Below are 14221 nucleotides of genomic sequence, written 5' to 3' on the forward strand. Positions count from 1 at the left end.
CAAAGAAAATGGGTAGTTTTGTTGTGAAGACTTGTGTTGTGCTGAACCATGGCAACATTCCGCCGAGGGTCACAGAGTGAGTATCAAATGCCGTGCAGCACTTAACCGGAGGAATTGTAAATATGGACCCACAGGAGGCGCCTCACCCATGTTCAAGGATCAAGGATCAAATTCAACAGGAAAATGTGAGTAGAGCATTCCGTATATAGATTCAATTGTATTTTCCAAGTGTATCTAATGTTGAGTTCAAATCAGTTCATGTCTATAACCTAGCTTTCACTTTGCAGCCCATAGAGAAGAATGAGCAACTTTCCATCAAAGTAGACTACTTGGAGAAGAGAGTGGCTCATCTGTCCACCTCCAACGCAGACCTGTCCGGCAGGCTAGTCCAGAGCGAAGAAGAGAAGCTGAAGGTTAGAGTGTTGATCATTTTTGCTTTATTAAACACACCCCCATAAAGACAAAGGTCTTTTTTTTCTCTCTCCATGATCAGATATCAAAGGAGCTTGTGGAGGAGAAGTTCCAAATAAACAAGACGAGAGCCCAGTTTGAAGAGGAGATGTTTGAGCTGAAAAATAAGGTAAGGCATCATTTATTTTGGTCATGAAATCAAAACAATCAATAGACAATCAAACAAATTTTGCATGGTTGAATTTTTTTTTGTTGATCTGTTAACTCATTTACTGCCATAAATTCATTAAAAAAAAGATAATTAAAAAAAAGCAGATTAAATTTTTTTATTGTAAATATTCTAATTACTTCACTCGTTAACTCACGATTAATCATAAATTTTACATCTGTTCTAAATCTAAAAAAAAAAAAATCTAGGTTTTCATACTCTTGTTAACAAAAGTGGGGGAAAAAATGTTAAACTAATAGAAATAGTTCAAATGAATTTTTGATGTTTATAGCCGTCAATGGCAGTGAATGAATAAAAAAGAAAAAAAAGATTCAGGGCGTCAGGCGATTAAAGTTTTTAATCGTAATTAATCGCATGACTTCACTAGTTAACTCACGATTAATCACACATTAATCTGTTCTAAATGTACAATAAAAAAAAATTCTAGGTTTCATACAATTGTTAACAAAAATGGGAAAAAAATCAAACTAATAGAAATAGTTCAAATGAATTTTTGACGTTTATAACCGTCAATGGCAGTGAACGTTAATGTGCATTTTCATCAGAATTGCAAGTTTTAATGACATTATCAAGAATCGGTTACTTAGTATTGGAGCGTACGCAAATTAGATGTTTGTGGAAGGCGTGTGCCTTCTTAGCTCATTAAAACTGGCTTACGTTATTCATGGACTGTATCTTCCCTCATCTTTAGATATTGAACCAAAAAGATGCCATAACAGAACTACAGACCGAGCGAGACAATTTACTCGGTAAGCTCCAGTCAGTCGAGACTCACCTCAAAGCGGGAGAGAAAAGCGACCAAGAGTTGGCCTCGCTCAAGAGCAACTACCTGACCCTGGCTGAGGCCCACCACAAAGAACTGGCCCAAAGCAAGGAGCTGAGGGCAGAGCTGCTGGCCTCGGCCCAAGCCCAGGCCCGTCAGGACGCTTTGCGCTGCCAGTTGGCCGAGCAGCACCAGAGGGCTCGGGACACCTCGCAGGACCTCCGCGGGGAGCTGGACCGAGTCATGGCCCTCGTTGGTCGCCTGTTGCAGAGCAGAATCAAGGTGAGATGTTGGCCATGCTAGTGGCAATGAATGAATTCAGAAGATACGAGGAATGACTGACGCAGCCATTTTCATTTTAACAGCCAGAAGATCTTGCAGCTTTGAACAAAGGGCAAAAAAGCATGGAAAAAACTGTACGCACCTCTAAGACCCCCCCGGTCTAACGTCAACAATTGCAATTCATTTCTCGTTGTTACACTCCATTGTTTTTCTTCCCTGCAGCTACTCGGAAACCAAGAGGAGATGAAAGACATTCTGGAGAACTTGAAGCGCAGCTATGAGGAAGAGCAGAGCAAACTCAAGGAGAAGATGTGAGGGATGTTTTGGATTTCTAAAAACAGAACAAGCTTGCGGAGATGCTGGTGTTCGTCCCACATGCGCATCTGCTCTTTGATCTGATTTTCTGTTGTGGTCTCGTGACTTCCTCTGGTTGATGTGGGTTTTGGTTTCTTCTCTCTTGTGGTTGTAACCGATGTTTGGGCCATCAGTGGGGCGATGGGAAAAGAGCAGCAAATCCAAAACGGCCAGAAAGCGACAGAGCAGAGTATGGTGAGCATGCACTGTCAAGATCACTGTAAAGATCAATCGTTCCATTTTTTTTTCTTGACAACATAAAAGTTGTATTCTGATTTTTGCAAATATGATCCCATCAGTTTTTGGGATGATGCTAAAAACTGAGCTCCGTTGCATCCTCTTACCATTGATCATCCTTTGAGATGTTGATACAACTTAACTCATTCACTGCCATTGACGACTATAAACGTCAAAAATTCATTAATTAGTTTTTTTAAAAAATCCACTTTTGTTAACAAGAGTATGAAAACCTAGAATTTTTTTATTGTACATTTAGAACAGATATGAAATTTGTGATTAATCGTGAGTTAACTAGTGAAGTCATGCGATTAATCGCCTGACGCCCCAAATTTGTAATCTTTAAAAACATATATATTCATTCACTGCCATTGATGTCAAAAATTCATTTTAACTAGTTCTTTTAGTTTAACATTTTTTCTCCACTTGTTAACAAGAGTATGAAAACCTAGAGTTTTTTATTGTACATTTAGAACCGATATATTTTTTTTTATTAATCACGAGTTAACTAGTGTCATGCGATTAATTACAATTAAAAAAATGTATCGCCTGGTAAATTCAGTTGATTGATTTATTTATTCCCCCAAGGATGTTAATGTGTTTTTTTTCTACAATAATTAAGGTTATTCTAGAAAAACAATGTTAGTCAAGAGAAAGTTTTTGCAAAAAAAAAAAAAAGTAGACTTTTTTTACCCAGAGAAAACGTTTTATCACAATACATTTTTTTAAATGTTTTTATACGTAACATCGATTTTTTAGGGGGAGGGGAATATGTCATATATAAAAATAAAAAAAATCCCCTAAAATAGTTGTATATCTTGAGAAACAAAATGTAGGCATTTGAGTTAAGTTAAGAAAAAAATTCTAGCTGAAATCTAGAAAAAAAAAATCCATGTGCCAAGCTTGCGGCATCATATAAGTCTTCAGGCTGTGAATACTGATGTCTTTGTGATTTTTATTTATTTTTTTGACATTGCAAAAATCAAAAAAACACTTTTTTTCATGTTGTCATTATAAGGCATTATGTGTAGCATTTCAAGAGGAAAATTAACAGGATATAACAAACAAAAGGAAAAAGTGAAGCGCTGTTTCACTTCATATATGTATCAGTTCTGTCGTGTTTTTCCCATCTTAAGACATGCTCGTGCTGCCTGAGTCAACTGAAGGAGGCCAAAGAGGAGATCTCCAGGCTGCAGCTGCAAGTCAAAGAGCTTCACGAGCTGTATCGTGCAAGGCTGGTGTGCTATTTAAGGGACATAACTGTGAGTAGCTGCACAAACACACAGATGGATGTTGAAAATATCTGACATCCCTGAAGTTTTAATGGCACCTTTAGGAGTTTGTCGATGGCGTCGGGGGAGGCAAAATGCCGTCCGGGGGAAACAAGTTGAGGGCCTTTGTGGACGACATGCTGCGAGATGTCCGTGCTTCCTACAGGGCCCGCGAGGAGCAGCTCGCCAACGCTACTCGGGCTTATAAAAAGAGCTTGCAGAGGACCACCAAGACCCATCATGCCCTAATATGTGCTTATAGGTCTTTACCTATTTTTTTTGCTGTTATACTTCTTATAGAGAATCCAATTTTAACTCGTTCACTGCCATTGACGGCTATAGACGTCAAAAATTATTTTGAACTATTTCTATTAGTTAAATTATTTTTCCCACTTTTGTTAACTAGAGTATGAAAACCTAGAATTTTTTTATTGTACATTTAGAACAGATATAAAATTTGTGATTAATCGTGAGTTAACTGGTGAAGTCATGCGATTAATTACGATCCAAAATTTTAATCGCTTGACGTCCCTAATTTGTAATCATCTTTTTTTTTTATTGCGTCAGGCGATTTTTTTTTTAATTGTAATTAATTGCATGACTTCAATAGTTCACTCACGATTAATCACAAATTTTATATCTGTTCTTAATGTATGATAATTTTTTCTAGGTTTTCATACTTTTGTTGACAAAAGTGGGGGAAATTTTTTAAACTAATAGAAATAGTTAAAATGAATTTTTGACGTTTATAACCGTCAATGGCAGTGAATGAATAAAAAAATAAATTAAACATTATTAAAAATTAAGGGCGTCAGGCGATTAAAGCTTTTAATCGCATGACTTCACGAGTTAACTCGCGATTAATCACAAATTTCATATCTGTTCTAAATGTACAATTTAAAAAAACTAATAGAAATAGTTTAAATGAATCTTTTACGTCTTTAGCCGTCAATGGCAGTGAATGAGTTAATAAGCCATAACTGTTGGTAACATATTATTAGTTCACCTGTAGCGTAATCTCTATTCAACATGCAGGGCTCAGAGGCAGCATATTTTGGCCAAACCAGACAAGGGATTAGAACCTGGACCCCCAGAAACTCATTTCAGCCTGGAGGCCACTGATCCGAGAGAAGAACCCAACAAACAGTACCGCCATTTTGAGCATAAGTCAAAGTTTGAGGGGCAACAGCAAGTGGTCCGAGACCAGGTAGTGTAAATAAATGGATTGCATCGCACGCTTTTCTTGTCATTTTGGTCACTTTTCTCTTCCAGGTGGCAGTCCCCAAAACACCAACTCGATCAACCAATCAGGAGTGAGTGTCCTTTCTCTGTGTTTCCATTTGTGACGAAAGTCATCAACTGTTCACGAAAACTGAACCTTTAGCAGGATGCCAAACCCGGAGCAGATATTCCAAGAATCCTGGTCGGTCATCAGGAAACAGCTGAAGGAGATAACGGACTCCACGCTGGTACGTGAAACTTTATCAGCTCTGACAATCCTCCAAGCTCAAACGTTTTAACCACGGACACATAATCTTGCATATAATATGGGTTTCTTTTTTTATTATTTTTTTTATATGTTTTTTTGTTACAGGGAATCTATGTGAAGGAGCACAAGCTTCTCAGCACCAGAGCAACAGTTGCAGAAGCACGGGTGTCCCAGTTGCAGGACTATATAGACACGCATCTTGACAGGTGGGAAGGTCACACGCTGATCATTTAGCCTTAGCCTTAGTCAAAATATTGAGTTACACATTCTGCGCGCAGGTATAAGCAAGAGATTGCACGTCTTCGTCAACTGGGTGGTAAACAGGAGGCTTCGGGCACACATAACAATCTTTAATTCACTACAAGTTTGTCAGAGTTTTTTTTTCTTTTCAGAAAATGTTATTTTAGCCTAGATATATATTATTATCTTAGATTTTTTTTTTTAAAGTCACTTTTCCTCAATAATTATCATTTTTTTAAATAGAGTCAATTAGTAGGATCAGAGGGTTTTTTTCTATAAAGTCTAGTTGTTTAAATTCGTTTTTTTTCTCTAAATAATAATCTTAAGAGAAAAAGTAGCATTTTTTTCAAGAAAAAAAGTAATTGTCATATGAGAATAAATTCACTATATTACTCGTGAAAAATAATTTAATTTTTTTTTTTTCTTCTAAGAAATGTCAAGCTTAATTTTATTTTTTCCAGAGAAAAAGTAGGCTGGGGGGCTGACCAGAAAAACATAATTTTGTATGATAGTTGTCATATATTTTTCTTTTTTTTAAAAGAGAGAAAGAGAGAACATTTTCTCTGAGAAAATGGATATATGTGTGGGATTTTTTTTTCCATAGAAAAAGACAGATTGTATTAAAAAAAAACACACACACACATTTTTATTCTGAAAAGCAAGCCTCTTTTTTTACATTAGGGTTTTAATTTAATGAGAATAAAAATATTTTTGGGGGTGGGAGGATTACTTTTCTGGAAAAGACATGCCATTAATGTCTCTTTTTACTTTTTAGAGTTAGATTTTTTTCAAGCGAAAGTTGTTGTTTTTTTCAAGAAAATAATTAATTGCCATATGAGAATAACTTCCCCATATTTTTGTTAAAATATATATTCTAGAAAATATGTGCCATATCTTTTTTTCCAATAAAAAAAATCCCCGAAATATGCCATCATTGTATAAGAATTTTGTTACAGAAAAAGTGAGTTCTTTTTTCCAGATAAAGAAAAAGGGCCAGATTCAAAATCACATTAAACTTAGTGAACTCACAAATGCATGTTTCAATTGTGAGCTGCCTGTAATGGTTTGGGAATGGCATCCCACTCCACATTCATTCATGTGATCACTAGGTGGTGTGTGTTTGTGTGCCCCCCCCCCCCCCTCTCCCTCGCTCTGCAATTCCCAGGAAGAAATCGGGCCTTGAGAAAAAAATGCCTGGAATGTTTGTAAAGCTTATGTCAATTTCACGAGCTGGGGAGAAGAAAGCGCGGCGACAATGAGGGGTCACCCTAGTGAGAATAATGTCATTACATGTTACCCAGACGGGTACACGCCCGTCCGTGAACACTTTCCCCTTTAGTGCGATGTGAGCACAGCCCCCCCGCCCCCTCCCCTTTGAATGAGCGTTCATATTTATTGCCTCACATTTGTTGTGAAAGACACTCCCTTTAAATCACTTTAATCTTCTAGAGGGGGTGAATACTTTTCCTAACCATATGATTATTATAGTACAGTTTTTAAATGTTTTTTTCATTATATTGTTTTATAGATTGTTTTATTAATTTTTTGTATTTACTTTATATTTGTCAGAGACCATCTACAGATTACTTTCAACTCAAAATTTGAGCCAGGTTAGCTTTGTAGCTAATTTTCATCTGCATGCCCTGCGGCAGGTAAACTGAGGAATGGAAATAATATACATATAAATGACATTATTTACACTTAGACATTAACAAAATGAATTATAAAAATAGTATATGCACATATGCTCACATATTACACACTATTCATGCATATACAGTGGCGCTAAAAAGTCTACACACCCCTGTTCAACTGCCAGGTTTTTGTCGTACTAAAAAAAAATATATATATATATATATTTAAAAACTTTTTCCACCACTAACGTGACTTATAACATGTACTAGAGGGAAAGTAAAAATGAACAACTGTAGTAATCTAGTTGCAAAAGTGTACACACCCTCTGATAGCTGTATGGAATTAACCCATCACATTTAAACTCGTGTTAAATGGAAGTCAGCACACACCTGACGCCATTTAAGTGCCTATGATTAACCACAAGTAAACCTGAGATGTTCTAGTAGGCTTTTCGTGTCTGCTACTCACAAATACACCCACATAAATCACATTATTTACACAGATATATTCATAAAGTGCATTAGTCTCTCTACTCACGTACATTACGTAACTCACTGCATTTCAGCTTTTTCAAGTAACTAAATATGGTTACAATGAGCGAAAAAAAAATATATATATTTTTTAACCCCCATCTGAGTTTATTGACATAATTTTTAACTGCCATAACATCTAAAAGGAAAATGTGGCTTCAGTCATATAGATAAATATCTTCAAATTGAACCAGTCTGGGGAATTATGGGAACATTGTCAGGCAGTCATACAGACATGTCACCCCAATCCCCTTTTGAGGGGGCACGGCTGCCCACCCCCCAACAGAGGAGGGGGATGTGAAAAGTTTGAGAGGAATGGGAAGTGGGATTTTGTTGGTAATGTATTACACTCCCAGGGCCCTGGGAAAGGGTGTGTGTGTGGTTGGGCTGGTGGTGTGGGGGGTGCAGCTTGGGCCTGTGCCAACATAGTCACTGTGCCAAAGCGCTTGTGGGAAAATCAAAAAAGCAGGTTGCTTCTTTGCTGACGTGCCAACAAAGAAGCTGTGTCGTAATCTGTGTGAAAGAAAAAGACGGGAGATGTAGAAACTGCCATGTAATACAGTCAGAACTTTATTTATGTACACATTTGCAAAAGTGCTTTGACAGAAACGGACAGCATTCATAAAAATGAATACTATTTGTTTCATGAAATTGTATTGATATATTCCCAATGGTCTATTCTCATCATTTTGTCGTGTTTCTTATGGTTTCTTTTACTGTATGTGATATAAACCTTTTCTTTTTTTTTGTCCACTCAGATTTCAGCCTTAATGTGTGTATGTATCCTATGTAATGTAATCTGCCCAAAGCCATCATTCAGAATCAGTACTGGTCAAAGAAACCTAAACTGTATTAGCAGTGGGACTGTTTCTTTAATCAATCAGATGTCAAATTTAGCTTCTTTTTTTTTGGTCCTCAGATTGATTGGCAAGTGCAAAACTTTTTGACTAGCAATCATTTCAATTTTCAATTTTTATTTTTATTTTTATTTTAACACTTAAAATTTTCAAATGTAGCCCTTAAACATAGTCATTTAGCCATTTTTTTCCTCAAAATTATTTTCATAAAAGTGTAGTTACAATTTTTTTAAATTCATGTCTCCATTAAATAAATGGTTAATTGGCTTATTGCAGATTTTTAAATAACACAAATTAGTAAAGTAAACACATTTACGTATACATTCAAAACATGTTTATTTAATTAACTATTTGGTTGATTATGATTATTAGATTTGATAATTGCATAATTCCAAATTTATCACCATAAAAATAAATAGTAAAAAAAATTATATTGTGATATTAGTAATACATTATTAACTACATTTCATTAAATTTTATTAAATTGTATTTAAAAAATATATTATTCATACATATATATTAATTATTGTTATATATGATTATTCTATTATTTATATATAATAATTGATATTATGTATTATATTATATTATTTATTTAATTAAAAAAATACATTTAAATTGCAAGTATGTATACAATTATTAATGTCTTAAAATAAACCCTTTAAAATTATTTATTGGGTGAGTACCTACAAAAGGTATCGTATCGGGCCGACGGAGGCCTTATCTTATCGGTACTCATTGAGGCTACTGCCGATGCCAGCATCCAATACTAAAGACAGAAAAATCGGAGTAAGTCCTTCTTAGCAGCAATCGGCGCTATACTGCGGGCAGGACACATGGGTGAATGATCATCTATGAAAGAAAGGTCTTTGTTTATACTCATACTGGTAACAGCCTGGAAAAAAACGGACCTCCCTTTATTTATTTATTTATTTAATTATATTCTATTCAATTTATTTAATTAATTAATTTATTGATTTATTGATTTATTTTATTCTATTTATTTTATTCTATTTATTATATTCTATTTATTATATTATATTTATTTTATTTTATTTAATTATTAATTAATTTATTTGTTTGTTTATTCATTTATTTTACCTGTCTACAAATCACTTGGCCCGTGTGTCCATTTTACAAATTGAAAGTGAGCACAAAAGTTTTCCCACCCTTGGTCCAACTACTCGTTATGTAAAAAAAAAAAATAATAATAAATATACCAGACCTAAACTCATACCGGCCTATTGAATGCTTTATAATCCAATCCTAATCAACATTACGCCGCTATTTAGCATCTCATGCTAGCTCTCTATTCCCCCTCCGCTTTGTTTGGTTGTTGACATTTTGCGCACAGATTTGTTTTGTGGCCAGCACAGTGGGAAAAAAAGCTTGGATAATGTGTCCTGCCCAGGATGGGAAGCCATGCAGAGGAAGTACCTCACATGGGCCGCTCGTCAAGAGGCCCTTTGTTTTACGAGGTTAATGCCTAATTGATACGGGCTTAATGAGAACGGGGCTCGCGGGCGCGCAGTGTGTGAGCCCGGGGGCCGGACGGGCCGGACGTAATTGGAACGGACAAGCCTTGTGTGCCCCAGTGCTCCGGGAAGAGATTTATTGGAACGCAAGGAACGGCCGGGTAGAGTGGGAATGGGCAAGGAAAGGTGACAATGATGAGGAAGAATGTGTGGAGCCAGTGGGAATTTGGGAGGTTGGAATTGGGAATATCATGTGAACCAAGTCGCTAACAATGGAACACGAACAGGAAGTGGTGTTAAGGCATGTGGAATTAGTTAGTGGTTGGTTCTATAGATACAGTAGGTGGATCCATACTGTAAATGGCTAGCTAGCTTGCTTGTTAGCTAGGTAAACTGCTAGATAGATAGATAGATAGATAGATAGATAGATAGATAGATAGATTATACTGTATAATGGCCAGCTAGCTTGCTTTTAGCTAGGTAAATTGTGAGCTAGCTAAATACAGGGATACTGTAAATATAGACAACTTGAACTCAGTGCTGCCATGTCAAGTTGTGGCAAAATGCGGTGTTACAACTCTAGATTCGGACTTGTCTGTATGCTGTTAAAAATATATATATATTTGAATGGGGAATATGGATGTGAGGAAACTGAGGTACGACCTTGGTCACAAGACAAATTAAACTTAAGGACACAGTACCGACATACCAACTAAATTTAAAGTGCCTCCATGTTAACCACAACTCCAATTTTGTCCGACACCTGTCTCCTCTTTTCGGACAAGTTGTCTTTTTGGCCCCCTCTTTTTCCTCAAACTATTCATGCAAAGAGTCCCCAGCTCCTCTCCAGACAAGCTTTCAGCACCCGGACTGGAGAGGCACTAAAAGGGAGGGGGGGGGGGGTGATTGAAGGGGCTAAGGGGTCGCATGCACTTCAGCAAACCTTGAAGAATCGGGAGTGAAAGCTATAGAGATTCTGGGTGGCTGCATGAAGGAAGAAAAAAAAGAAATAATGACAAGTAAACTAAAAAAAAAAAGAGGGGACGAGAGGGGAGGTTTGGAAAGAAAACGAATGCTTGACTCGCATGAAAAGTGGTTCAAAAAAGGGGAGAAATGAGGGTGAGAAAAGTAAGGACGAGGTACAGTAAGGGTGAGAAAGACAGACGGGAGGGATGGACTGCAGCGAGTGAGAATGAGGCTGAGGGAAGGAAGGAGGAGAGAGACCCCTCTGCTTTCCCACACTCGCGCCTGTTCCCACACTGGACCTGGCTAATCCCTGTCTTAATTGGGGGAGAATTCCAGCGCACATGTTCGCCTCGGCTGAGCGAAGGGCAAGGCTGGAATATTGGCTAGATGCTTTAGGACACATCATCTGTGCATGTTTTAGCACATTTATTACAGTTTTTTTTGGGAATGTGGAGAACTTGAAGGGTGGATGCACAACAATGCTGGCTCTCCACAAAAAAACTAAAAAAATTATTTAAAAAAAATCTAGTATGCTGTAATCTCTTCCAACCTCCCAAAATATTTTTCAATAGAATAGCAAAATTGGCCTGCCTACATTTTATTTTGGTTGTAATTCCACTTGATTAGTGGCACATTATTATGTTTGAAATTTCAAAGAAGAGTGAAAACAGGAAGTATTTCAAGCTCAGCCTGTTTTTTGCTGAATATGATTAAATGTAAAATCCTCGTTAATCCTGTTCTTTACGCCTACAAAAAGCAACAACCATCGATTCATTTTATAGTGTACATCTTTGGGCATGATTATCGATAATTGTGAGGTCAAGTATGAAAAATTACCATATATGAGAAGAATACAATTGTGTGCAAAAGCTACACTTATGAAATCATGCATTACGTCATCATTTTTATCAGCTTTGATCCATATATCACGGACCATTGTCACGTAATTTACGACACTGGGGCCAGTCAGTATCAGTTGACTCATTTTGCCTGGAGGCTTCAAAAAACAGGAGGGGAGGAAGGAGGGAGTGCAAGGAGATACTAGTAACATAACAAAACAAGCCTGAGTGGCAGTTTCGTTCCTTCCTACCTCTTCACTCACCAACAACTCGTACAATAGGAGCGTAACTTAAGTCTCGGCAGGACAAACAGTGCGTGGCAGTGGAAAAAAACTCAACTTTCTCATCTTTTAATCCAAACTCTTGCGGTTAATTGGTCAGGTTTTAGCTGAATAGAAACAGGTGTATGCAGCCTTTATTATCATTTTGGAGATTACTGACGTAAGAAAACAAGTTGGACCATTTAAAAGGGAAGTCAACCCCCCCCAAAATTTTGGGGACAATATGTTCTATGCAGCCCCACTAGGCTAGTTGAAGCTATTTAGGAGTTTTTGTGAAAACATTTTTTTGTTATTTTTTATATAGAAAAATCTACTGTGTGTATTTTCAGTGAATATTTTGTGTAATATTTTTGTATTTTTGCCAATATTTTTGTAGCATATAATATTGCATGTTTTTATCTTATTTTGTTTCTCATTCTCTATTTTTGTCTAACATATTTGTATTTTTGACTGATTTGTATTTTTTGTGTAATATTTTGATAGAATAGTTTAGAATTATTTGTCTTGTTTTTGTATTTACATACATCTAATATTTGAAACTATTACTAATATTTGTAATTGTTTTTAAAAAACAGTTTTTAGAACTCGTCTTAAAAAAAACCCACATTTTTATTCTTTCTTCAGTGCCATTAAAGTTAATCGTCGGTTAAAACTACTTAACCAGTGGTTAAAGATCTAACAGAGTTTTGAACAACCGGGCCCTGGTTAATATTGCGTTAGCGGAATATGAGGTAAGCAGCAAAATCACGCCATTTTTATCCAGCTCAGGGGGCGGCCATTTTGCCACTTCCTGTCAACTTAAGATGACATCACAGTTGCTCAGGGCTCAGGCAATGACCAATCACAGCTCACCTGTTTTCTGGAGCTGAGCTTCATACCTCATATTCCACAAATGTAATATTAATCAGAATGTCATGTTTAGACTAGTGAGGTCACATATAAGATATTATTGTCACGAAATGTTTAAAGTTGACTTCCACTTTAAGGACAAAATAACAGAAGTAAATATTCATGTGTACAGTCACCAGCCTGGGATTTAAGCAGGGGTGTGTAGACTTTTTAAATTCGCTTAAATGCTCATTGGGCCACTACTAGATGAATCCTGAATACTGACACACGGCAGTTCTCTTAAACTGCCTTATTAGTGCACAGTGTTAGTGTTGGGAGCTTTTTTTTTTTTTTTTTTTTGCCCCAGGGAAACATCCAGGAGGTGGCAGTTGGCCCTTCATCATTCACTCCCTTTGCCTTTCATCACCATTTTTGGCGGGAAAATGGCCGAGGATGCTCGTTTGAACCTCCCTGAGAAAAGGGGGTGGCTCGTGCGCACCATGTCCACCACTCTTGCCTTGATTGATTTTCAGTGCGCTTTTTGGAAGGGATTACAACCATCTGCAGGCTCTTGAGGCACAAAAGGGGCCTCCTCGCTCTTCTCCCCTCTCTACTTCTCAATACGTAAACAGAAATGTGGAATTTGGGGTGTTTGGTTGACGCAGTCAGACAGGTATCAATTGAGCGATATCGTTGCGGGGTGTCGTTTACAGCGGCGTGGACGGCAGATTAGATGCATGAAACGCATCATCCATCACAGTCAGTTTCCCTGTAGCTTGACGGATGGAAACGATGGCGTGGCCGCCTCACAGAAATTCCCAGCCCGCGCTCCCAGCTGTCCCGAAAGGGTGTAATGGGAACCCGGTCGTGGAAATGCTCGCGCTCAGCTGGTGGCTGGCTGCTGATCTGAGGCGGGAACACGCTAGACTTGTGCTGTTTGGTTGCCAAGGATACAGCTGTTTTCTCATCACACAGTAAAATTTATTATTTGACGTCTATAGTCGTCAATGGCAGTTAACGAGTTGGGGACGGAGAAAATATATATTTTTGCTATTAGACAAAGCTATGGCCTGACTAAATGACTTCAACACAGTTCCTTGGTCCCAAGATTGTAAAATGTGTCCTCCCGTTTCAAAAAAATAAATAAATAAAAGAAAAAGTGATTGCGCCATGCCGATGCGTCAGCCGCACTTTCCAAATCAGATGCCGACACACCCTCACAGCTGTGGTGAGCGTTATGGGAAAGACTCGTTCTTCCCAGCCCCAAATTAAACATTTGAAAAGGATGTTACGGTGAAAGAGTTCCAATGAGTCGGACGAGGTCAACGAAAGCTGATGCGCTCATGCAAAACAAAACCGTTTTTTTAGGATCAGTGAGCAATATCAGTGAGCGCTTGTTTAATGACTGCCACTATTACAATTCACTAAACGCGATTTAGTCTAAAAGCGAGAAATGTTCTCCAACGTTGCAACATTTTCCGCAACTAATTCACATCTGTAGACATTTCAATAAAAAACATCCCAGATGAACTTG

The 14221-nt window shown here is 37.4% G+C and overlaps 1 protein-coding gene across 2 annotated transcripts; it reads left to right on the forward strand.

Annotated features, from left to right (window-relative positions):
• The first annotated feature begins 73 nt into the window (after positions 1–73).
• On the forward strand, positions 74–5995 carry ccdc78 (coiled-coil domain containing 78). 2 transcript variants are annotated; one of them, XM_086064831.1, is made up of 14 exons: positions 74–185; positions 288–413; positions 494–580; positions 1332–1685; positions 1769–1819; positions 1908–1996; positions 2174–2234; positions 3413–3538; positions 3613–3809; positions 4583–4754; positions 4820–4860; positions 4932–5016; positions 5142–5242; positions 5315–5995. In XM_086064831.1, the coding sequence occupies exons 1-14, from the start codon at positions 123–125 to the stop codon at positions 5388–5390; spliced, it is 1629 nt and encodes a 542-aa protein (XP_085920957.1). In that variant the 5' UTR covers positions 74–122; the 3' UTR covers positions 5391–5995. The 2 variants fall into 2 exon arrangements, with proteins under 2 accessions (XP_085920957.1, XP_085920958.1); XM_086064832.1 differs by having other exon boundaries at positions 4935–5016.
• Positions 5996–14221: the final 8226 nt, after the last annotated feature.

This window comes from Leptonotus elevatus, chromosome 20, assembly GCF_054856555.1.
Source record: "Leptonotus elevatus isolate MCC_2025b chromosome 20, RoL_Lele_1.0, whole genome shotgun sequence".
Lineage (NCBI taxonomy): Eukaryota > Metazoa > Chordata > Actinopteri > Syngnathiformes > Syngnathidae > Leptonotus > Leptonotus elevatus.